Raw genomic sequence first — 22,540 nt, forward strand, 5'->3', positions numbered from 1 at the left:
AGGCGCGTGAGCGCAAAGGCGGCCGGGAATGGGGCGGGGCTAGGATGCGTGAGAGAAGGGGCGTGGCCGACCTAGGAAGCCTCTGTGTAGCCCCCGCCCTCGCCGAATTGGAATCGCGGGAAACTAGTTTGTGTGAAAATCTCGCGAGAGCGAGTGAGTCAGCTGAGTTAGGGCTAGGAGGCCTCTCGCGATAGGTTTCGGCGGCGAGACCCGGTGGTGGTGCGCACTCTCGCGATACTTGAAGGTACCGCAGCGACCAGAAGGAGGAGAGGTTTGTAAACAGGGCAGCTCCAAGATCTCGGGCACTGCGGGGGGAAAAAATTAGACCGTCTTCTGGGCACCGGCGCTCCCTCCCTCTCCGCAGGAGCGCTCTCCATGTCTAACATTTCTTTCAACCGGCCTTTTAGGACCGGAAGTCCTCCGTCCTGAGCGTCCAATACTGGAAGCGGCCTCTCTTTACCGGAAACCCTTTTCCAGGGGGATCGGAAGACGGCCTACCTGGCCGGAAGTCCCACCTCTTTGAGATTCCCCCACCCTTCCTTAAGTTTTTTCTGTTACTTATTTGCCTTCGTTTCTAGTCTCCGTTTTATTTCTGCACCAGAGAAAGCTACATTGTCTCCCTCCCAGCTCCACTAGGCTGGTTTCACACCTCACTTCCCGAGTAGTCGGAGTTCCTTCCCCGACGCCCCCATGTAGCTGAGAAAGTGGGACCTGGGGGTGGTTGGACCCCTGGGACCCTGAAGGAGAGGCAGAGAGGGCGCAGGACTGGGCTTCTGCTCCTGCTATCAGGACGCGACCTCTTCAGCCTTACCCCTCCCGCTGCCATGCACCCTGCGGCCTTCCCGCTTCCTGTTGTTGTGGCTGCTGTGCTGTGGGGAGCATCCCCTATCCGAGGGCTTATTCGAGCGGTGAGTCTAAGGGTCGGATGGGGGGAGGGTGCTGAGAAGGGGTTTCAGGCTGAAGAGAACAACGTGGACTATTTTGTTTGCAGACCTCGGAGTACAATGCCAGCATGGACTTTGCAGACCTCCCAGCTCTATTTGGGGCTGCCCTGAGCGAGGAGGGACTCCAGGTGATGCTCTCCCCATTTCCTTATAGTCTCTATCCTGGGCAGGGGTTGAGTAGCCGTGCTCTGGATCGAACTGGAGGTAGGAAATAGTCGAGTTGCAGCGGAATGCATTGGGCTGTTGATAGAGCTCAGTGGTAGGGTGCTTACCTTAGTAAGATCGAATCACCAACAACAGCCCCCCCCCCAAAAAAAAAACCCTAAGTACATGACCATGTCCAAAGCAGTGTTCTAGAACTCCTAAATATAAGAGGCAGACTGAAGAGTGAATTAAGATTAAAAACAACAACAACAGGTGCTTATCAGTAATGTCTCTAGAGCTTACTGTTTGTATGGATGGCTGTGGACCCTTAGTAAAATGGGTACTAGAAATTAGCTTAGAGCTAAGTTATGTTAACTAGTAAGTGAGGTAAGCATGTCTGCAATAGGTTATTTCAAAATTCTTGCCACATAGGAAGAACTCAGTTGGACCATGGATAGCAGGAGTTGTTTGTAAGATGGATAATTGGAAAATGAAGCAAATTGAATGTGTTGTATGTACTTGAAAGACGAATGTGGGGGGGGGGAAACTTGAAAATGACACGGATGAGTAGCAGGCTGTATTATTATTAGTGGGAAATTGGAAACAAACAAACAAAAAACAGAACTAAACTAGCCTAGAATTTGAGAAGTTCAGGGAGCCTCTGCTAAAGGGATGTATGTACTGTAAGTGCATCTTCGTGAAGCTAAGAGATGTAGATTCTGCTTTTTTGTTTGGTTTTTTAAGACAAGTTTCTCTGTGTAACCCTGGCTGTCCTGAACTCTTTGTAGACCAGGCTGGCCTTCATTCAAAAGACCTGCCTGCCTCTGCTTTCCAGGTGCTGGGATTAAATGCATGTATTACCATGGCTGCCTGAAATGTAGACTCTGATTTGGGTGGGATGCTGAGACCTCAAGAATGAGTATCGAGGGTAGAGCTGCAGAATACAGTGTGTGTGTAGCATTATGATGCTGGATAGGCTCTGTGGGAGACAGAATGTAAAGGTGGAAAATCCACTGTTTGCTTTTCTCCCTCAGGGGTTCCTTGTGGAGGCCCACCCAGAAAATGCCTGCAGTCCCATTGCCCCGCCACCCTCAGCCCCGGTCAATGGGTCAGTCTTTATTGCACTGCTTCGAAGATTCGACTGCAACTTTGACCTCAAGGTTGCCAAATGTGGAATGGGAGTTGGTAAACAGGGTAAATGACACCAGGAATAAGGAGAGGCGTGGTTTATGACTCCTGTCCCTGCTGTCTCCCTAGGTCCTAAATGCCCAGAAAGCTGGGTATGGTGCAGCTGTGGTACACAATGTCAATTCCAATGAGCTTCTGAACATGGTGTGGAACAGTGGTAAGGCTGGGGACATCTGTACCACTGGGTTTTCAGTAGGAGGACTAAAGACCTAAAGAGGCCAGTTCTTGAGGTGGGATGGGCAGAAGTGTCAAGTGCCAGGTCCAGGAATTGTGTGGAAGGCTAAATCCCCAATACCCTGTTCCCTACAGAGGAAATCCAACAGCAGATCTGGATCCCATCTGTATTTATTGGCGAGAGAAGTGCCGAGTACCTACGCGCCCTTTTTGTCTATGAGAAGGGGTAGGACATACGCTTTCTTCCCACTTGTCTCCCACCCTCTCCATGCATGGCAGCCTGGAGCCTAAGCCTCACTACGCTACCCACTCAGGCTCAAGTGCTCCCTCATCTTTTTTTTTTTAAAACTTTCTCTTCACCCATGTCTTGTCCCGATCCAGTTACCTGGTTTTGCCTGGCTTGAGGCTTGTCTGTTTCCTCAGGGCGCGGGTGCTTCTGGTTCCAGACAACAGCTTCCCCTTGGGCTATTATCTCATCCCTTTCACTGGAATCGTAGGACTGCTGGTTTTGGCCATGGGATCAGTACTGGTGAGTGGCCATGGGAAGAACTTACAAGGCCAGACTGGGTCTGGAGATGGGAAGTGCGGTGGTTGTTGGATTTTCCTTTTTTATTTTTTAATTTCCTTAAGCCTGGCCCACTCTCCCTTACCCCTAGATAGTTCGTTGTATCCAGCACCGGAAACGGCTCCAGCGGAACCGACTTACCAAAGAGCAACTGAAACAGATTCCTACTCATGACTATCAAAAGGGTAAGGGCACGGGAACAGAGCCCATCTTAAAGGAGTTTGAGCCCAGTAGATGAGGGGTACAAAAAGCGGTGAGGTGCTAGAAGATGCCACCATTGCTTCTTTTTTACACACAACCAACCACAAACAAAGGAGGTAGGGTAGAGCAGGAGTAGAAAACAAAGATCACCAAGTAAAAATTTTGAGTGTGGATGGAGAGTAGAAAGATGTAAGGAGCTGGGAGGACTCAAAGACAGCAGGTGAGGAGTTGGGTTAAGCCCTGGAGCCTCCAGTGCCATCCATATAAGGTTATAGCAGAAGTCTTGTCCCTCCCACTTCTGCTTTCCCCCTCCTGCCCTCCCCCCACCCACTTCCCTTATCTCCTTGTCCCTCTAGCCCCATGCTTCTCTGTGGCCTGCCCGAAGAGCTTGTACTGGCGTGGGGAAACAATTCTTATACGTTTTAATTTTAACCTTCCATTATGAACTCTCTTGGGCTTGGTTCTGAATGGCTCAGTGAATCCTTTCTTTCCCCCAGGAGATCAGTATGATGTCTGTGCCATCTGTCTGGATGAGTATGAGGATGGGGACAAGCTTCGGGTACTTCCTTGTGCACATGGTGAGGCCACTACCTCTGCTGCCTATGCCCACCTGCAGAGCCCGGGTACTTGACACATTCCTTTCCATAGCCTATCACAGCCGCTGTGTGGACCCCTGGCTCACTCAGACCAGGAAGACTTGCCCCATCTGCAAACAGCCTGTCCATCGGGGTCCTGGGGATGAGGAGCAGGAGGAAGAAACTCAAGGGCAAGAGGAAGGTGATGAGGAAGGGGAACCAAGGGACCAACCTGCTTCAGAGTGGACCCCACTCCTGGGCTCCAGCCCTACTCTTCCCACCTCCTTTGGATCTCTAGCCCCAGCACCCCTGGTCTTTCCTGGGCCTTCTACAGACCCCCCACCCTCCCCTTCATCTCCTGCCCTGGCCTGAAACTCCCACACTTGGGACCTCTGGTGATCTATTTGCACAAACTCTTCCTCCAGTCTAATAAGCTGAGGGACGGGGACATTTCCACTCCAGGTTCTCAAACTGACCTCATCCTTTCGAGGTGGCTGGGAACCTTAGGGACATGGTCTTCACTTCTTGGGTTAATAAAATTGTTTTTTGTGGACTAAGAGTAAGGTCATTTTTATACAGGTGAAATTCTGGAAAGGGAATCACCTCACGAGATGAACTTGTCAGGAGGACAGTCCCAGCTGCATCTGCTATGACTCAGGGAGGGGGAGCCCCACCTACACAGGATGACTCAAGTGGCCCTGCCTCAGCCGCAGGCTTGGACCCATTCTCTGGTCTAGATGGCTGTGTTCCATTATACGTTCAACTGGGCCTGAGATGGAAATACCACCATAGAGGGGCCTAGGCCACCCTACTGGACACGGGGGCTGAAAAGCAGAAAGGAAAGGAATGCAAAGGATTCAGTCTGGACACAGCCAAGAAGCAAATAACTAAGCTCAATGGTGGTGGGCCACAGCGCCTGCCTCCAGCTAATACCCCAAGTGCAAACCACACAGGACCTTGTTATTAGAATCTTTTTTTATTCAGAAAAAAAAAAAAGAAAAAAAAAAAACCAAAAAATTTTCCAAACACACACAGGAGGGGGTATGGGTAAGGGGAGGTATCTGTCTGTCCAGCCCCAGCCCCCGGCCCATGTGGTTTTGGCAGCAATAAGGGAAATGGGGTAATGGCCCAAAAAAATAATGGTGTGTGTGTGTGTATGGAAAGAAGGGGTGCAAAAGCTGAGGGGAGCGGTGGGGGAGGGGACAGATGAGGTCAGTACTGGGAACGCCGCAGGTGGGAGGCCATTTCATAACATTTCTTGTTGATCAAACCACCGTGGACACCTTCTTTGCCCATCAGCAGGACTAGCGCTGGAGGAAAGAGAAAGGAGGCTAGGACCCAGGTGTCACAATTCAACCCTGCCAGCTGTTCAGCAGCTGTCCAGCCCCGGGGGCTGTAACCTAACCTCATTCCTCCCAACCACCCCCCAACACACACAGGCAGGCTGTCAGTCACCCTAAAACAATAGAGCTTTTCAAAGGAGGAAAAAAAAATCTAGCTTAAAGACTAGTGAAGAAAATGAAAAATGTAGAGGTCACACACACACAGGCTGTGGACTTGTATGGCCAGGAACTGCTGCGGATGAGCTTCCTGCCTCTAAAGTCGACAGGACTCAAGATTAGAGCCAATACTGACTTAAGATCCCAATAACCTACACCAAGCAAACTAATCTCAAAAAGCTTAAGGCAGGAAGGGACTTAGGCAGTGTTATTTAGTCCCTTTACAAGATGGGGAGCCAGAGGTAGAAAACCCAAAAGTTCCCACATCCAGCAGGCGGTGAGTAAAAGACTGTTTTGCAACCTTCACATTGAGGAACAGAAAACCCCTATCGATTAACAAAAGGAGACACATCAGGGATTTCAAAGCTTGAGAACCAACCACTCAAACTCAGAAACTTACTCTTGGCAGTCATGGTGACGGTGACATTGAAGGTTGGGGCTCCTCCGGTGCTCTTGGTACGAAGATCCATTGTAAATTCCCCATCCTGCAGCAGTGAGTCCCGGATCACAGAACATTTCTGGCCCCCAAGTGTCAGCCCATTCACGAAAAAACTTGACCGGTCTTTGCCTACCAGGACACCAACCTCAGCTGGCTGGAAGAATCAGAATCAATCACCTCATTAAGTCAGTGCACCGGCTAACTCGTTTTCCAAGAATCCACTTATTTATCCTGGAGTTGGGGGTGAATGTGCTTCATACACACCATTAAAACTTGGGGGGGTTGTGCAGAAAAAGATTATAATCCTAAGGCCTAATAAATGGGACCAGGGAAGAAGGAACAATACTTCTCTAAAGACTTAGGCTTTGATGTTAAATAGGAAAAGCAAAGGGAGAAAAACCTGGGTACCAAAAATCAATCAATGATCCAGGGGGAGCCTTTGGATGCTCAGAACAGTCCTTCAGGAAAAGCAGAAGCGGAGAGGCTGAGGGAGGGGGCAGGGAAGGAGGAGAAGCAACTTTGTCCTTATTTGGTCAAAGGTTCTGCAGGCGTTGTTAGGAACCCGGACGCCTGGGTCTCCCGGTAACCTAGAGTTTAGGTCCAGGTATCTACGCCCCACGATGAGGAAGCCGACCCCGGGGGGCTTTCTAGGAAAGTTGAGAAAGTTTTAAGGGTTGGGGGACTAGGCTGTCTTGAGTCTAGACATTCCGGGGACCCTTTCTTCTCCCCCCCTTAAACCCCAAACCCCTATATCCGGTACCCTCCCGCCCGGAAATCCCCTTCCCCCCCCATTCGAACTTCCGCTCCCCCTCCCCACTTCCGGGCAGTGTGGCCAGGGAAGGTGGTGGGGACAGCAGCAACCTTCTCCCTTCACTTTTACGGTGTCAGAACTTCTCACAAAGTTCCCTCACTCCGGGCCGGGCCGGATGGCGGGAAGGGAGGGCGAGGGGACTTCCGGGTCTGGCTTCACAGGAATGTTGGGGCCAACGTGCCGAACTGGGGGTGTGTGTGAGTGCGTGTGTGGCGGCCTCGCCCTCTCTAACGGGGCTGGGAGGGGCAGCAGGCGGCTCCCGGAGGTCGGGCAAGGGCCCGAGGCCACGCGCCTGGGGCTCCCACCGGCGCGGAGGCAGACAATGGTGGAGGGAGCGCGAGCAGGCGGCCCAAAGGGGAGCCGGGGCTCCCCGCGCCCCCTTATCAATCACAATCCCCGGCCCAAACGCAGCGCGTGCCTGCCCCGCCCTGGGGGAGGCGGAAGTGGGCCGCCGCACCGGGCGGCGCGCCCCTCCCCGCCCTGTGCCCCGGATGTAACGCCCCGTCGCAGAAAGCGGGGTGGCGGGCGGGATGGGCTCGGCCGCCGCCGAGGAGCGCAGGGCTTGGGGGGCCGCCGGGGTGGGGGGAAGGAAACCTAGATCCATGCAGCCGCCATTCGCGCCGCTTCCAGGCAGAGGACCGGATCGCGGCCTCACGCTGCCTTGGCTGGGCTGCGCCCGCCCCCACCCAAGCCTCTTCCCCGCGGGTCTAAGCCCGGTCATTGCCCCGGACCGCACAAGCCTCGCAGTACCGTAATGCTAACGAAGGTCTTCCCGGGGACGGCGGCCCAGACGGAGGGCGAGTCCTTGTAGCCTACGATGGCCGCGTCCTGACAGGTCCCGTCCGCCATGAGGCTGTCGATGTAGGCGTTCCACCCGGCCATGGCGCTGCTGCTGGGGCTGCTCCTGCGGGCTGCTGCTGGGGCCGCGGGCTGGGCTCGGGCTGGCGGGCGGGGGGGAGGCAGAGAGCTCGGGGCACGCGCTGCCGTCCGGAACGCGGCTCTGTTAGCTGTGCAGCAGCCTTCGCACCGCCACTTCCTGCTCCTCCCCCCCCCCCTAGATTTTTATTTGCAAAGGGCGGCGGGGCGGGGCCTGCTCCCCATTCCCTCCCTCCACACAACCACCACCCCCCCTCGCCTGGCCAGATAGCGAACTTTTGCAAATGCAATTTTAAAAAGCCCTCCCCCCCACCACCCCTCACCCCCCCTGCTTTTGCAAAATTTGCCGAGTTCGATGGAAAGCCATGCAAAAGGCTGGCGCGGTGCTGGTGGTGGTTGGTGGTGGTGGCAGGAGCGAGGAGGTTAAGGTTAGGGCTCGCTCCAATTCATACTCAATACAAGACCCCTTCGGCATAAAGGGAGGAAGCCGGAGGGAGACGGGACAGAAAAAGGGGGGAAATTAGTAAGGCTGAGCAAATTCAAGTGGGTGCGGGGAAGCCAGGGTTAAACCGAATGATTCCCTCGCACACTCACTCACACTCACCCCCACCTCCGCGGGAGGGAAGGAACGGCGGGCGGCGGCGGCGGCGCGTGCGCCCGCGCCTGCGCCGGGGCGGCGAGCAGGAGACGGCGCGTGGGGCGGTTGGGGCTAGCGGCTGGCGGCGAGCGCGCGCCCGGCGGCCCCGAGTGGGACCTGCCTCGCAGGGAAGACGCGTCCCCGCCAGGCGGAGCGGGCAGAGGCCCTGGCCTGTGCGCTGCCGCCTGCTCCATCCACTTTTAATTTTTTTTATTTAGATAACAAGGGGAGCAAAACTAAATTTGATCGCACACTCCAGTCCTTTTCGGTGGTCAAGGTCCCCAACCCAGGGCACCTGTCCCAACTGTGCGCCGGAGACGCACACGCCGGGCTCGTTCGAGTGCATCCCTATATTATTCTAGGGGAAATCATTCCTCCGCTGGATCCGCTCCAGCTCAGAGCCTCGCCCTGCTCCTGAACCCTCTCTCCCGAGGTCACTGAACAGGGGCGCCAGCCGGGTGACACGGGCGGGACTCTTTTCAAGGCGGAAGAATACCAAAGTACCAAGGATGGCAACTTTTACAAGAAGGGGAAAGTCCCCTCTACTTCGGGCCCGTCGGGCTTTTCTCCTCTCCCCCCCCCCCCCCAGTAAAACTTTTGCTAAGGACTTGTGTGCGTTCAGCTCACTAGCCGCCCTGGGGGCTGGGCTGGGCTGGGCTGGGCCGGGCTGGGGGTCGGGGGGGAGGCGGGGACGGACGGACGGCGAGGCTGGCGGGAGCAAATGAGTCACTCGGGACCCTCGCCGCCGAGGGGCTCGGCTGCTTCCGGCCCCTCGGAGGAGGGGCGCCAGGGTTTGAAGCCCCTCCTGGTGTGAGGACTGAGTTCGCTGCGTCCCTGGAGGCCTGTTGGGCTCCCTGATGTCCACCCCCCCCCCAAAAAAAAACCCTGGCTCCCCCACGCCCCCCGAGCCCAGGTTCTTCGACAGCCGCGTGGCCGAAGTCACGGGCGGGGCTGCGCTGGGGCACGTGGCGGCGGCGCTGTACGCCCGCCATCCCCTGACCTCTGGCCGCGGGGCGGGTGGAAAAGTCCCACTGGGAGCGGCAGGAGATAAGCGGGGGAAGGGACGGGACTGGGACGCGACGGGCAGGTGGGGACCCTAGGGTGGAGGCGAGGAGGGCGACCCCGAGGGGGAGGGCCGCCGCCGCCGACGGGGAGGAGCGCTCGAGAGCCGGCCGCCGAGTGAGTCACCCGCTGCAGCGCCGGCGGCGGGGTGAGAAGCCAAGGCGCCCTGGGACACCGGCCTGCCTGCCAGGCTTCCACGCGGGACAGACCCCACACACGCCCGAGACCCGCTCAGCGGGGAGTTACCGAGTGCAGAGACTCACGTCCTGCAGTGCTGCCGATGGATGGACCGAGCGGCCGCCACAGTGTCCTCCCCTTCTAGAGTCCATTCATGGGTTTCTCCCCCCCACTCGTGATAGAACCCCATTCTTTGATAGGCAAGGCTTGAGCCCTGGAGCGCGAACAGTCGGTCGGTGGGGGAACAGGCTCCTGACCACTACTTAGTCTTTTTCACGCCGGGCCCCAAGTGCTGCCCCAGCACCATCTGCCGGGCGCCGAGCCAGTCGGTGCTCAGTGCCCGTCTATATTCGTCTCCTGGCCCCTCTCCTGGCCCTTCGCTGGCCAAGAGAGGGTAGGGCGGTGGAGTGGTGCCGAAGTGGCCGTTATGAGGACCCTGAGAAGTGAAAGCGCTCGCCTTCTATGGCGGAGGGGTGTCAACTTTAGCCCGCAGAGCTTGCTCAGCATCACTGATTCCTTGCCCCAGCTGTGTGGCCTGCACCGCCTGCCTCCGAGTGAGTGGAGCACGTGTGCATGTCAGTCTTGCGGCCCCTTGTCCAGGCCCCCTCCCCAGCCTGCAGGGCTCAGATTACCCCTGGCCTTTCCCAAAGGGCACTGGTTCCTCTTTAACCTTTACAAAAGGGGAATGTAAGGTTAAGGAGGGGAGAGAGAGAGAGACCCTCCTATCAGGAACCCCCCCTCTCCTGCTCCCTCCAAGAGTGGACTTCCAAGTAGAGACTTTTATTTGGGGGACAGAAAGAACGTGTATGGGGCAGTCATTAACTTTTGAGAAAAGGGGGTACCCAGGCCAGAGGCCTCTGCTTGAGGCACTAGTGGTCATTTGGCTGTCAGCCTGGTGTGGAGGGGAGGAGGGTGGAATGAGAGAGGCGGGGCTGGCTGGGGGACAGGGTGGCTTGGAGATAAATGCCCAGCCTGAGAAGGGGGGTAGCTGACACTGTCCCAGCTGCCACCTAGACGAGGAGCTTCATTCAAAGTCCCAGGGAAGCCAAAGTCACAGGTTTGGTAGAACTTCAGTTCCTGGGGTGCAGGTGCGGGGCGGTGCTGGAAAAAGGGAAGTTTTGGCTTTTTTCTTCCTAGGGCTAGGGAGCTTGAAAGAGAGTGGTCAGGTCGGAGCACACGCAGGATGGAGGCAAATGCTGGAATACTGACGGATAGAGGAAGGGATAGAGGAAGAATGGGGAAGTAGAGATAAAGAAGACAGAATTAAGCCAGGCAGAGAATTGGAGGTCTAGGAGGATTTGGGGATGGGACGATGAGAACCAGATAGGATTTGAGGGCTAGAAAGATGCAGCAAGCAAGGACTTAATCAGAAAAGTGGGAGAAGAAGGCATAAGCCTGGTGGAGCATTCAGGGAGTGGTTTCCTCTGGGGTTATAAAGTCGTGAGCCCTTGATTTTCAGGATGGGAGGGTGGGACAAGAGCTGTTCCGAGTGGGGGAGGGTGGGGGAGGGGGCCGGCCTGCCAGCCTGCCTGCCTGCCTGCCTCTTTGGTCTATGACCTTTTTATGGGGTATTTTTAGCTCCAGCACCTGCCTTCTTGGGGTGGGGAAGACTCTTAAAAGGGCAAGGGATTTCTAGTTCCTCAAGGGATCAACTGTCCACACTTGCTCACTCACATCTTTTGCGGTACAGTCATGGCCATGCAAAAAATCGTTGCCCGAGAGATCCTGGACTCCAGGGGCAACCCCACGGTGGAGGTGGACCTGCACACCGCCAAGGGTAACCGAGGCCCGTCGAGTCGCTTTGCCTCAGAACACCCACCCCCAGTCTCGCCTGCTCCTCCTCAAGGGTTCTAGACTACATCCTGTCCTGTGTCAGAGGTTCCTTTCCCCAGACTCCTCCTTCACAGGCCCTCTCCTCCTCCTGGCTCTAAAGCTGGGGGAGGCAGGACTTTCTCTGAATTTTCTCCTGTCCCTGGGTCCCTGGGTCCCGGGAGGTGCCCCCAGGCCCTTGTGAATGGGCTCCCTCTGATGTGCCAGTTCCTCCTGCCCAGGTCGATTCCGAGCAGCTGTGCCCAGCGGAGCTTCCACGGGTATCTATGAGGCGCTGGAACTAAGAGATGGAGACAAATCCCGCTATCTGGGGAAAGGTGAGCAAAGACTAACAGGACAGAGTATGAGGGCCCGAACCCAAAGCCAAGGACTCCATAAGGAAGAGGTTTAATCCCCTCAGAAAACTGAACCCGTTCTCTGGCCTCCAGGAGTGCTGAAGGCCGTGGAGCACATCAACAAGACCCTAGGCCCTGCACTGCTGGAGAAGGCAAGTTGGAGGAGCCGGCTCCCCTCCCCCCAACCCCCACCCTGTGACCCCGTGCCTCCCCCCAGGCAGCCCAACTCCCAATATTTTCACCTGTCCTTCTTCCTGCATATTACCTGGCTCCTGAGAAATCCGACCTCTGCCTCTTCCAGAAACTAAGTGTTGTGGATCAAGAAAAAGTTGACAAATTTATGATTGAGCTGGATGGGACAGAGAATAAGTGTGAGTGAGGTGCCAGAGATGGGGAGAGTGTGGCATGGCGTGGCATGCGGCAAGGGTGGAAGAGAGGCCGAGGACAGCTGGCTGGGTGGTTCCTGTGGCCCATCTTGGGGCACACCGAAGCTGGATAGCCCTTTATTCATTCCACAGGCATTTCCTGATGCCTGTCTCCTGCCAGGCCTGGCTGGCAGTAGACAACATGTGAAACTGTTGGCCCAGGGAGGAGGGGGTGAACTCCCAGAAGTCTGCAGGCCAGGAAAGAGAGGAGTTAATGAAATCTTAATGTCCAGTGGTTTAGGAAGCTTCTTCCTGGGGTGACCGGAGGGAATGTTCAAGGAATCAACCACAAAACCTGTAGGAGCTGTCATCCTTCTCCCTGTTTGCCTCCCTCTAGCCAAGTTTGGGGCCAATGCCATCCTGGGTGTGTCCTTGGCTGTGTGCAAGGCGGGAGCAGCTGAGAAAGGGGTCCCTCTCTACCGACACATCGCAGATCTTGCAGGGAATCCTGATCTCGTACTTCCTGTGCCTGTGAGTGTGGTTGTCCCTTCTAAATCCCTGTGACAGCTGCCCTTTCCCAGCCAGGAATGTGAGTAGCCCCCTAGAAAATCTACCTTGCAGATCCTGCTCCAAAGAAGCACTTCCTGAAATGAAATCTCTCTGGTGCTGTGCTCCCCCGCCCTCCCTCGTTCCCACAGTCGAACGCTAAGCCTCTTGCTGTTTCCTTCCCTGGCCAGGCCCCTTAGTCCCTTCACATTCCAGGCCCAGGCTGCTTCCTCAGACCTCATTCCATCTTTGTAGCCCATTCCCCCAGTCAGATTCGAAAGCATCCTCAGGGCAAGGATCTCAGTATGTCTGTGTATCTTCTGAGTCCGTATGAAGTCACTGTCCTCTTAGTAGTAACTCTGAGTTTTGTAGGGTGCAGAGAAAGCCCTGAGTGTATGAAGTCCTGGGTGAATGTGTGTATTGACATGAACCAGCCTTGTCAAAGACCCCAGAGCCTCAGACCCAGGAGGAATGCCAAAGCCTTCCCCCCTGGGCTAAGGTTCAGAGGTATGGTAAAGCCTTCCTTGGTGACCAGGTGCAAGTGTTGATAGTGTGTACATAATATGTCCACCATAACTCCCTCCCCCTTGGATGTTTACGGTCTGAAGACCACTCCCCTACAGAGACTGCCCTTACTGAGATCCCCTAACCCTGTCCCCCGGGTCCAGTTGTATACCACAAACCCCACCTCCTTGTCTATCCTGATGCAGTAACCCTGCTTCTCTGTTCAACTCTATAATAAATATGCTGAGCTTGTATAATGAACACATGGAGCGTCTAGAGTGCTGAGGTTTTACCATCAGACAGCTCAGTCTGTCCACTGCCCAGCTTTTCTGTCTGTGTGTCCACTGCCCAGCTTTTCTATCAGTCTGTCCACTGCCCAGCTTTTCTGTCTGTGTGTCCACTGCCCAGCTTTTCTGTCTGTGTGTCCACTGCCCAGCTTTTCTGTCTGTGTGTCCATTGTTTGTCTTCTCTTCATTCCCTTGCGGCCCCGGTCGCTTCCATCCTTGGAGCCCTGCATGGCCTGGGTAGAACGTAACATCACCATTTATTGTTACTTACTAGGAAGATTGTGTTAAGAGCATGGGTGGTGGTGGTGCATGCCTGTAATCCCAGCACTCTGGAGGCAGAGGCAGGTGGATCTCTGTGAGTTCAAAGCCAGCCTGGCCTACAAAGCAAGTTCCAGGGCAGCCAGACCTGTTACACAGAGAAACCCTGTCTTGAAAAACAAAACAAAACAAAAAAGAGCATGGGCTCTAGAGACATCTGTTGGGTTCAGCCCCTGGCCTTGCCTGTTTTCTGTGTGATCTTAGGCAAGCTATTTAACCTCTGTGCCTCAGTTTCCTCATCCGTAAAGAAGAAATTAATAAGAATGTATAGTTAATAGCGATGTTTGAGAGTGAAACAAGCTAGTTTATTTAGAATGCCATAAAATTATTCTATTACACATCAGGCATGTACTAAGAACTTTATATTCAATTTCCCCTAATTTTCAGAAGAGTCTACAGGGAAGTAGGCATTGCAACCACTTTGTAGAAATAGGGGAAAGGCCCCGAGTACAATTATGCATCCTAAACCACTCAAGCTAGTAAGCAGGGAATCCAGCTACCACTCCAGTTCCCTCTCACCTTTGACCCCCCATGCCACCCAGTTCTGAGCACCATCTCCTGTCTCAGGCCTTCAACGTGATCAATGGGGGCTCTCATGCTGGAAACAAGCTGGCCATGCAGGAGTTCATGATTCTGCCAGTGGGAGCCAGCTCTTTCAAAGAAGCCATGCGCATTGGCGCCGAGGTCTACCACCACCTCAAGGGGGTCATCAAGGCCAAGTATGGGAAGGACGCCACCAATGTGGGGGACGAGGGCGGCTTTGCACCCAACATCCTGGAGAACAATGAGGGTCAGTGGGAACATCCTGGGGCACAGACCACCTGGGTCTCCATGAGGTGGGGAGGAGGAGAGGCTGCAGATACAGGGGACATTGGAGTCTCAGGTTATTTCTTGCTCCTCTCCTAGCCCTGGAGCTGCTGAAGACAGCCATTCAGGCAGCTGGTTACCCAGACAAGGTGGTAATTGGCATGGACGTGGCAGCATCTGAATTCTACCGCAATGGGAAGTATGATCTGGACTTTAAGTCACCCGACGATCCTGCGCGGCACATCAGTGGGGAGAAACTTGGGGAGCTGTACAAGAACTTCATCAAGAACTATCCTGGTGAGGTTTCCATTGTCTCTCTCCTGCCCTGCCTGCTGCGGTTGCCTGACACGGGGTTCAGTTATTTGGCTTTGCCACAATCCCAGCCCTTTCCATCCTTAGCTCCATGCCACCTCCATTTAACTTCTTCTCGTCACCCCTCCATCAGACCCCGTCTCTAACCCCAACTCTGCTCCCACATCCCTACCAGTGGTCTCCATTGAAGACCCCTTTGACCAGGATGACTGGGCCACGTGGACCTCATTCCTCTCTGGCGTGGACATCCAGATTGTGGGAGATGACCTTACAGTCACCAACCCTAAGAGGATCGCTCAGGCTGTTGAGAAGAAGGCCTGCAATTGCCTGCTACTGAAGGTCAACCAGATTGGCTCAGTGACAGAATCCATCCAGGCGTGAGTGTCCCCTGACTCAGGCTCAGAGTGACCACCCTCAGCTGCAGCTCCGCCCACTGCTCGTGTTCTTGCCATAAGTCTACCCTTCCCTGGGAACCTGACCCACCCTAACTCTCTTAACCCCAGGCTATGACTAACCCTTGGCTCGTCCCCAAGACCTTTGCCACTGTGGCTCTGCCATGTCCCTTTACCTCCCTCTCATACTGTGCTCTTCTTTCTACCACCTTCTGACCACCCTAATCCAAGATCAGACATCTCTCCTCTCCTACTTCCCAGAGAACTTGGACACTACATCCTCTGCAGTGCCCACTGCCCAAAACAAAGGGAAAGCTCTGCCTTGCCTGGCCCTGGCTTTCTTACTGAGGAGGTCACATAAGGCCTCACCAAATGTCCTTCCCACACAGCTGCAAACTGGCACAGTCTAATGGCTGGGGGGTGATGGTGAGCCACCGTTCGGGGGAGACTGAAGACACTTTCATTGCTGACCTCGTGGTGGGACTCTGCACAGGACAGGTACTCAGGGCTTCCCTCTACCGAGGATCTAACTGAGTTTCTTTGGTCACCTTGGTGTCGACCTGAGTTGGACACCACTACAGCCTGCTCCTTTGGGGCCCGAACCAACCCCTCCAAATCCCTTTCCCACCTCAGATCAAGACTGGTGCCCCATGTCGTTCAGAGCGTTTGGCCAAATACAACCAGCTTATGAGGTACAGTGGGTACAGAAGCCTGGACAGTGGGGAGAGGAAGGCGCTCCGGGGCTAGAAGGGGGCAGCTCTGACTTTTGTATTACAGGATTGAGGAGGCTCTTGGAGACAAAGCTGTCTTCGCTGGACGAAAGTTCCGTAATCCAAAGGCCAAATGAGAAGCTGGAGGCTCCGGGACACCAAAGAACAGGCAGAGGCCTTCAAGCCCTTCTCCCTGAAATAAACACTGCCAAACAAGCCCACGGCGTGTTCCTTGGAAGGAAGGAGGGAAAGGCTGATTAGCTAGCTGGGAAGGACAGGTAGTGGACAGGCGGCAGAGAATGACATGTAACAGGCTGTGACAGGGAAGTGAGGAATTGGAAAGCTCGGTGGATGTAAAAGAGAAATTCACACTTTGGAATGAAGCTAGAAAAAGCCAATTCTGTATGTGAAAAGGAGCTGGTGAGGTGTCTATGGAGCGAGACAGCGACTGAGTGGGCTGCAGTGCATGGAGAGGGACTGAGGGCCTTAATGCTCCCAGCAGGAGGGGTCTGGAGCAGGCTGCAGCCAGACTGAGTGCTTTGTGAGGATAAAGGAAAATGAGATCACTTACCACTTCAGTGGGGCTTGTGAGGATCTGGAAGTGTTCACAATACTTGATGTTATTGCCCTACATAAGCTTTGAAACAGTCCTATCAGGCATATACCATTCTTGTCCCATTTTCACACACAAGGAAACCAAGACAGGAAGAGTTAAATATTCCTTATTCAACACAGCAGAGTTAGCAACTGGTAGGGCCAGGACACAAAGCCAGGCCATTTGGCCTCAGCCTTAAAATACTGTATCTTAGCTGGGCGTGGTAGCTCGAATCTATAATCTCAGGCCTTGGGAGAGAGAGATAACAGATTTCAAGGCAGCTCGGACAATGTAATAAGACCCTGTCTCAAAATTCCAAGCTTAGGGGGCTGGAGAGATGGCTCAGTGGTTAAGGGCACTTGTTGCTCTTACAAGCACCAGGGTTCAGCTCCCAGCACTGACCTGGTGGCTCACAACTATCAGTAACTCCAGTTCTAAGGGCTCCAATGCCCTCTTCTGACCACCACAGGTACCAGGCATGCACATGGTGCATACCCTTACATGCAGGTAAAACACTCATACACATAAATTAAAAAAAAAAAAACAAACCTCCATTCCAGCTTAGTGATAAGAGTGCTTGCCCAGTATTCACAAGGCCCAGAGTTCAATATTTAGCACCACAAAATAATAAAAATAAACCTGAAAGTCACAAAAACAGTGCTAATAATTGGCCATCTTTAGCTTATACAAACAGCAACTTTATACTGTTCAATCTAAAATTATTCTCTTCTCTGCCTATGGACCTAGTGTCCACATTTCTATGTACAAATCAGAGCATTGGGTCAAACAGTGTTTATTTAATGTAAAGTAACCCCAGCCCCATGGGGAAGAAAGTTCCAAGGATAATAGAGAATAATACAGATTAAATACCCACCCACACATTGGCACTCTTACACACACACACACACACACACACACACACACGCACGCACGCACACGCACACACACACACACACACACACACACACACACACACACACACATGCACCAACCAAGCATCCAAGTTGCAGCAGTGATCAACAGCTGCTTTTCCTCCAGCCTGAGTGACAGCCGGTAGGACCTCCTAGTTTAGAAGGGGGCTCCAGGACAGGTCCTGATAGCAGCAGCCTTGCTCCTCCACGCCCTGCCTTGCTGGAGGTCAAAGGGAGTCGGGTGTGATGCCTAGGAGGTAGTTGGCAACTCTTCGCCACTCTGCCGCAGACGTTTCTTGGCTCGGATCTCATTCATGGCCTCTTCTATGGAGCGCGTGTCGCGTTTGTTGGCCACAGGCACTGGAAGCAGAGGGGAAAGTGGGCAAGACCTCAGTCTCCACTCTCCTCCCCCAACCATGCTCACTTCATGCCTCCTCAGCTCCCACCATGGCTCACCACAGCCATAGGTCTTGTTGGCTTGTAGCATGTGGGCTGCATCTTTGGCTGCTCCTTTGCCAATAAGGTGGCTATACTTGTCCTTGTAGTCGCTAGCAGGGCTCACCACCACAGGTCCCTGCTGGGCTGCTTCCTCCTCCTGTTTCTGAGCCAGCTCCTGCGGGCACAGAGGTGGGGCACCTGTGCTCAAGGCCCCGACCCCAGCTGGCCTCCTGCAGGGGCTGGTTACAGGCTCCAGAGCCTGCAAGGCACGGCTCACCTTTAGCTTCCGTTTCTCCTCAGCCTTCTGGGGGTCCCACTCCTCTCCATGACGGTAGGAGTCTAGCTCTTCATCTGAGGGTGCAAACTCCTGGGGATGAAGGGAAAGGTAGAATCAGAGGTCCAAATCTATGTGTGATCTCCTTCCTCCTCCCCCCCCCCCCCCCAGGTAGCGGGCAGGCCGAGAGGAGAGGGAGGAGCCCAGGCCTTTCACCTTTTTGAAGATCATGACATAGCGACAGTCGTCATCGTCTCCAAAGGAGAAGGATGTGAGGCCTGCCACTTCCACCACGTCATGTCTGGGAGGAGGCAGAAGACAGTGCGGTGAGCCACGAGGGCCCGGTCCCCACTGGCTCTCTCAGGTCCCTTCACTACCCAGCTCTCGCCTCCCCAAGCCGAGAGACACTCACAGTATGCTCCTCTCTATCTTGTTCATAGGCTGAAACTTTTTCTTGATCTGTGCACTGTCCTGGATGAAATCAGACACCTCTTTCTCCATCTTAGGAGAAACAAAAGGAGGGGGGACATGAGATGAGAGGTCCACCCAAAACTCCGGCCCATGGCCTTCTTAAACCTCCCGCTGCTTTCCCAACTCCCACGCGGCTGGCTGGCTTTGGTTCCACCTCTCTGGTGCACTGTCTACACAACCAAGTCCTCAGTCTTCTAACTCTTACTGCAAGTCCTTCCGAAGCTGCCTTTGACCTCTCCAGTTGTTCTCACCTTTTTCCGAAACTCTGCTTTTTGTTGTTTGTCTTGCTCCTGCAGTTTCTTCAGGCGGGCAGCCTGTTCTAGGGTGAGAAAGGCAACATGAGGTCCGAAGCCTGGGTAGAGTGGTGGTCAGGCTTCAAAGAAGGTCTGATAACCACTGGAAAGGGCTGTGCTCGGACACAGGATACTGCTGATTCACCAAGTACTCTCTGATGTTTCCTCCATACCACAACCTGCCACTGCGCTAAGCCCCAGAGTACCAAGATGGCTGCAAGCTTTCCTCTTGCAGAGCTCAGTGTGGCTGGGGACCCCAAAGACTAGAATCACTCCCACTTACCAAGCCTCCAAGAAAGCCAATTTGCATTCACTTGATGCCCAGTCTAGAAGGAACTAAGGCATCGGAGGAAGTGAGAATAGCATCAGCGTCAGGGGAAGAGGAAATGATTTAATTTTTATCTCTCTATATAATTATTATTTTGGAGATAGCATTTCACTACCTGGAACTCACTATGTAGATCAGGCTAGTCTCAAAATCACAGCCATCTGCCTGCTTCTGCATCTGGAGTACTGAGATTAAAAGCATGCACTCCTATAACCAGCTTTTAACTTTTGGAGACAGTCTCTCTCTATGTGGCCCTGACTGTCCTAGAACTCTCTATGTAGACCAGGCTGGCTTCAGACTCAGAGATCAGCCTGTCTCTGCTTTCTGAGTGCTAGGTTTAAAGGTGTGCACCACCACCACCCGGCAAAGTCCCTCTATGTTAGAGTGCCCCCCTCCAAACTTCTAAGGTCAGGATGACACTGGAATGGCCCATCTGATGCCCTTCTCACCTGTCCTGTTTTTGTTTTGTTGTTCTGTCAACTTGACACAAAGTAGATGAAGGAACCGGAGTAGAGAACATGCCTCCATAAGACTAGCCTGTAGGCAAGTCTATGTGTGGGATACTATCTTTATTAATGATTGATGGGGGGGGGCAGCCCACTGTGGGCGGTGCCACTCCTGAGCAGGTGGTCTTGGTGTATAAGAAAGCAGGCTGGCAAGCCAGTAAGTAGCACTCCACGGCCTCAGTTCCTGCACTGACTTCCTTGGATGACGGACTGTGACGTGGAACAATAAGCTGAAACCTTTCCCTTCCCAAGTTGCTTCTGGTCAAGTTGTGTTTTATCACAGCAAGAGAAACTCTAACAAAGACAGAAACTGGTGCCAGAGAGTGGACTATTGTTGTGACGGCCCTGGCCATGTTTTTTTGGGGAGGTGTGTGGGGTGGTACAGAGGGACGATAGAAGAAATCTGGAACTTTGGGCTAGAATGCCCATTATGTGCTTTAGTCATGGTGTTTTTAATCACACAACAGGAACCCTAACTAAGACATCACTTTTCTTTGGGGGGTATAGGTGTCCAAAGTTAGTTAAATAAACTCTCCTCTCTTACTGAATGCCCCTCCCCTTCCTCAGACCCTGCCTTTGTACCAGATCATCCCCTCTGCCCTTAGTGGGCAGGTGCAACTTTTTAAAAGGGGAATGCTGAAGACTGAACTCAGGGTCTTGCACCTAAAGATGGGCAGTGCCTGCCCGCCTTCCTTCTCTCCCTACCCATAACTTTGAGACTGGATCTCACTCTATATCCCCCTGAAACTCACTACAGTGTCCAGGCCTCAAACTTACAGACCCACCATACTAGCCTAGGATTGACTGATGTGGTATTGATCTTGAAGCTAGGGTCTTTCACATGCTAAGCAAGTGTTCTGCCATGAACTGAAGCAACATTCCCAGCCCTCAGACTACCTTTAACCTGGTCCCTTATCCTGTCTCTTGTGATTTGGCATGTGTCTTCCTTCCTCCTGGTCCTCAGCGTGAACTGCCCCTTCTCTTTTCCTTTGGTATTTCAAAACCCTAGGCTCGCTTCTTCCCCAGGGCTGGAGTCCCCAGAGTGGCACTGAACCTCTTCCTACTTCCTAGTCACGTCACGTCTTCGTGCATGTTGTCCCTTCTAGATGGAATGCTTTTCCTCCTCTTGCAAACACCGATTCCTCACCATGAGTCAAGACTTCTTCCTGTAGGCTCCAAGCACATTCTATGATAAAGACATGCACGGTTTTTTGTTCTGTTTTCCCTCGTCTCTCCTTCCAGGCTCCGAGCTGCCGGAGGACAGGGACCCTGTTCACCTTCTGTCCAGCTGCACTCCAGCGACCTGAGTCGGCAGACTTGAGGCTCTCACCTCTCTGACCGGTTGACCATTCATTTTTTCCTAATTGGTTTTTCCAGGCTTTTCTACGTCTTGGGAGGTGGATTAAGATTATGCTCAAGAACACAGGCTAAGAATGTGACTAAAAAGTCACGGCTGGGTTCCAAATTCGGCTACTTAGTAACCTGAGACCCCAGGCAAGTGGCTGAAGACCCCTATTCTGTTAGCTGATGTGAGTACTCTTCTGTCACTCATCTGAATACAAGTAATTTCAACTCCTGTTTCCTATTAAGCTCTGCTTTCCCGGAGCTTATGAACAGACTCCATTCTTTCTCTTCACTGAATTACCTATTCTTCGGTGCTCAGCTCATTTCAGATAAGCTTGGGACCCCCCCCCCCAGTTAATCTCTCTTACATATATATTTCTCTCAAAGCACTTATTTGGTTATTAAACTTCTTTATGATCATTAATTAACATCTCAGACACGGTCTGCAACCTCCTTGATGGGTATCACCGGCTCCACAAGTTTTGTAAAGAAGGGACTACGGACATTTAACAGTCCTTGAACATTTTGAAGGGATCCTGCCTTGTCCTGCCTTCTTTGGGCAGATGGGGAGCAGGTGCCAGGTATGAGACTTGTCCATAGTCAGGGCCCACATGGTTGGGAGCAGGGTGCACCCAAGGCTGTCCTCCCTCCGCCAGAGCGTGAGCCAACACTGAGTAGGCCTCTTGGGGCCGCGCCCTACCAACGCTGCCAAACTCCAGCAAGCTTTCTGGTTAGCTACTCATCCTCAGCACCGGGGGGCCACGAGCGAATCAGAACCCGCGGGCCATTCTCATCCCTCCAATCAACATCACGATCCGGTTGGGCAGCACAGGAATTTAAGGCTATAGTTAGGAAGGGGATGTTGAACGGAGGTATGAGGGGCTGGGTTAACTCGAGGAGGAGGGGCACAGGGAGAGGAGGATCCAGCTAACCAATGGGAGGTGCTGAGGTTGAGGGAGGTCAGAAGGAAGGAGAAACACCACTTAAGAGCTCTAAGTTGAGCTGGCCAATAGAGGGGAACAGATTGTGGGTGGGCGTGCCCTAGAGCTAATCGGAATAGAACTGGAGGTACGCGGACCTCGGCGATGGAGACGACGTCCTCCAATCGGAAGAAAGCACCCTACTAATCAGCGCTCGCCAGCAGCAGACAGGCGGGCCCGTGGGCCAATCGCAAACAAGGACTGCAGAAGGCCAGGCTAGGAAGGAGAGGCAGGAGGCAGGAGACAGGCTGAGGCAGCCAATCAGTGTCTGTGAAGAAGAGCGGGCGGGCCGGCAGGCCTTTTAAGGACTCCGGGGGTCTCAAAAGTGGCCTGTGAGGGGTCTTCTAGGGCAGGAGGTGGCATTGTCCAGAGAGGGGGGAGTGTGGTCCCAGGAGCCGGGCTAAGGTGCGCGGCTGTGAGTTTGGGGTCCTCACCTCGGGCCTTGCGCCGACTCTCCTGGTCGCCGAGGCTGGGTGGCTTCTCCATGGAGCTCAGGATGGAGCCCAGTAGGTCCGCCATCTTGGGAATAACTGAGAGGGGGCGGTGCGTCTTAAAGGGAAGGGCGAAACGCCTTTAAGGCCGGAAACACGTCGGCAGCGAGAAACCGCGCTGCCCCGCCCCGCTTCAGGCGGCGAGCCCCGGCCGGCGGACTTGCGTGGCGATCTCCCCGCCCCGCCCCCAGCAGACACAGGCCGGAGGCTG

The 22,540-nt window shown here is 53.9% G+C and overlaps 4 protein-coding genes across 6 annotated transcripts; 2 read left to right on the top strand and 2 right to left on the bottom strand.

The window, feature by feature from the left end:
- Nucleotides 1-8: 8 nt before the first annotated feature.
- Nucleotides 9-4,348, top strand: Rnf167 (ring finger protein 167). 2 transcript variants are annotated; one of them, XM_042282313.2, is made up of 10 exons: nt 9-271; nt 408-908; nt 992-1,072; nt 2,123-2,248; nt 2,346-2,433; nt 2,586-2,676; nt 2,874-2,979; nt 3,107-3,200; nt 3,714-3,794; nt 3,865-4,348. In XM_042282313.2, the coding sequence occupies exons 2-10, from the start codon at nt 825-827 to the stop codon at nt 4,161-4,163; spliced, it is 1,050 nt and encodes a 349-aa protein (XP_042138247.1). In that variant the 5' UTR covers nt 9-271; nt 408-824; the 3' UTR covers nt 4,164-4,348. The 2 variants fall into 2 exon arrangements, with proteins under 2 accessions (XP_042138247.1, XP_042138248.1); XM_042282314.1 differs by lacking the exon at nt 9-271 and having other exon boundaries at nt 701-908; nt 2,123-2,196.
- Nucleotides 4,349-4,748: 400 nt separating this feature from the next.
- Pfn1 (profilin 1) lies at nt 4,749-7,572 on the bottom strand. The gene is made up of 3 exons (XM_006994118.3): nt 7,291-7,572; nt 5,691-5,883; nt 4,749-5,101 (listed from the first exon to the last, which is right to left on the bottom strand). Exons 1-3 carry the CDS (start codon nt 7,420-7,422, stop codon nt 5,004-5,006), a joined length of 423 nt encoding a protein of 140 aa, XP_006994180.1. The 5' UTR covers nt 7,423-7,572; the 3' UTR covers nt 4,749-5,003.
- A 1,526-nt stretch (nt 7,573-9,098) lies between these two features.
- On the top strand, nt 9,099-15,915 carry Eno3 (enolase 3). 2 transcript variants are annotated; one of them, XM_076542772.1, is made up of 12 exons: nt 9,099-9,846; nt 10,983-11,069; nt 11,344-11,439; nt 11,551-11,609; nt 11,759-11,828; nt 12,220-12,353; nt 14,045-14,267; nt 14,384-14,578; nt 14,769-14,973; nt 15,378-15,486; nt 15,622-15,680; nt 15,766-15,915. In XM_076542772.1, exons 1-12 carry the CDS (start codon nt 9,720-9,722, stop codon nt 15,833-15,835), a joined length of 1,434 nt encoding a protein of 477 aa, XP_076398887.1. In that variant the 5' UTR covers nt 9,099-9,719; the 3' UTR covers nt 15,836-15,915. The 2 variants fall into 2 exon arrangements, with proteins under 2 accessions (XP_076398887.1, XP_076398888.1); XM_076542773.1 differs by lacking the exon at nt 9,099-9,846 and adding an exon at nt 10,231-10,349.
- Nucleotides 15,916-17,305: 1,390 nt separating this feature from the next.
- On the bottom strand, nt 17,306-22,422 carry Spag7 (sperm associated antigen 7). The gene is made up of 7 exons (XM_006994116.4): nt 22,273-22,422; nt 18,639-18,706; nt 18,329-18,417; nt 18,133-18,217; nt 17,920-18,009; nt 17,661-17,817; nt 17,306-17,564 (listed from the first exon to the last, which is right to left on the bottom strand). Exons 1-7 carry the CDS (start codon nt 22,355-22,357, stop codon nt 17,455-17,457), a joined length of 684 nt encoding a protein of 227 aa, XP_006994178.2. The 5' UTR covers nt 22,358-22,422; the 3' UTR covers nt 17,306-17,454.
- Between the last annotated feature and the right edge of the window lie 118 nt (nt 22,423-22,540).

This window comes from Peromyscus maniculatus, chromosome 8, assembly GCF_049852395.1.
Source record: "Peromyscus maniculatus bairdii isolate BWxNUB_F1_BW_parent chromosome 8, HU_Pman_BW_mat_3.1, whole genome shotgun sequence".
Classification (NCBI taxonomy): domain Eukaryota; kingdom Metazoa; phylum Chordata; class Mammalia; order Rodentia; family Cricetidae; genus Peromyscus; species Peromyscus maniculatus.

Excerpts from the sequence above, each read along its gene's own strand:
- Rnf167 (XM_042282313.2), top strand. The coding sequence starts at position 825 with ATGCACCCTGCGGCCTTCCCGCTTCCTGTTGTTGTGGCTGCTGTGCTG. Across the intron at positions 1,073-2,122 it reads TGAGCGAGGAGGGACTCCAG|GGGTTCCTTGTGGAGGCCCA; the intron begins GTGATGCTCTCC and ends TTTCTCCCTCAG. Across the intron at positions 2,434-2,585 it reads GAACATGGTGTGGAACAGTG|AGGAAATCCAACAGCAGATC; the intron begins GTAAGGCTGGGG and ends TGTTCCCTACAG.
- Pfn1 (XM_006994118.3), bottom strand. The coding sequence starts at position 7,422 with ATGGCCGGGTGGAACGCCTACATCGACAGCCTCATGGCGGACGGGACC. Across the intron at positions 5,884-7,290 it reads AGACCTTCGTTAGCATTACG|CCAGCTGAGGTTGGTGTCCT; the intron begins GTACTGCGAGGC and ends TGATTCTTCCAG. Across the intron at positions 5,102-5,690 it reads CGTCACCATGACTGCCAAGA|CGCTAGTCCTGCTGATGGGC; the intron begins GTAAGTTTCTGA and ends TCTTTCCTCCAG.
- Eno3 (XM_076542772.1), top strand. The coding sequence starts at position 9,720 with ATGAGGACCCTGAGAAGTGAAAGCGCTCGCCTTCTATGGCGGAGGGGT. Across the intron at positions 11,070-11,343 it reads GGACCTGCACACCGCCAAGG|GTCGATTCCGAGCAGCTGTG; the intron begins GTAACCGAGGCC and ends CCTCCTGCCCAG. Across the intron at positions 12,354-14,044 it reads ATCTCGTACTTCCTGTGCCT|GCCTTCAACGTGATCAATGG; the intron begins GTGAGTGTGGTT and ends CTCCTGTCTCAG.
- Spag7 (XM_006994116.4), bottom strand. The coding sequence starts at position 22,357 with ATGGCGGACCTACTGGGCTCCATCCTGAGCTCCATGGAGAAGCCACCC. Across the intron at positions 18,418-18,638 it reads AAGCAGAGTTTCGGAAAAAG|ATGGAGAAAGAGGTGTCTGA; the intron begins GTGAGAACAACT and ends GTTTCTCCTAAG. Across the intron at positions 18,010-18,132 it reads ATGTCATGATCTTCAAAAAG|GAGTTTGCACCCTCAGATGA; the intron begins GTGAAAGGCCTG and ends CTTCATCCCCAG.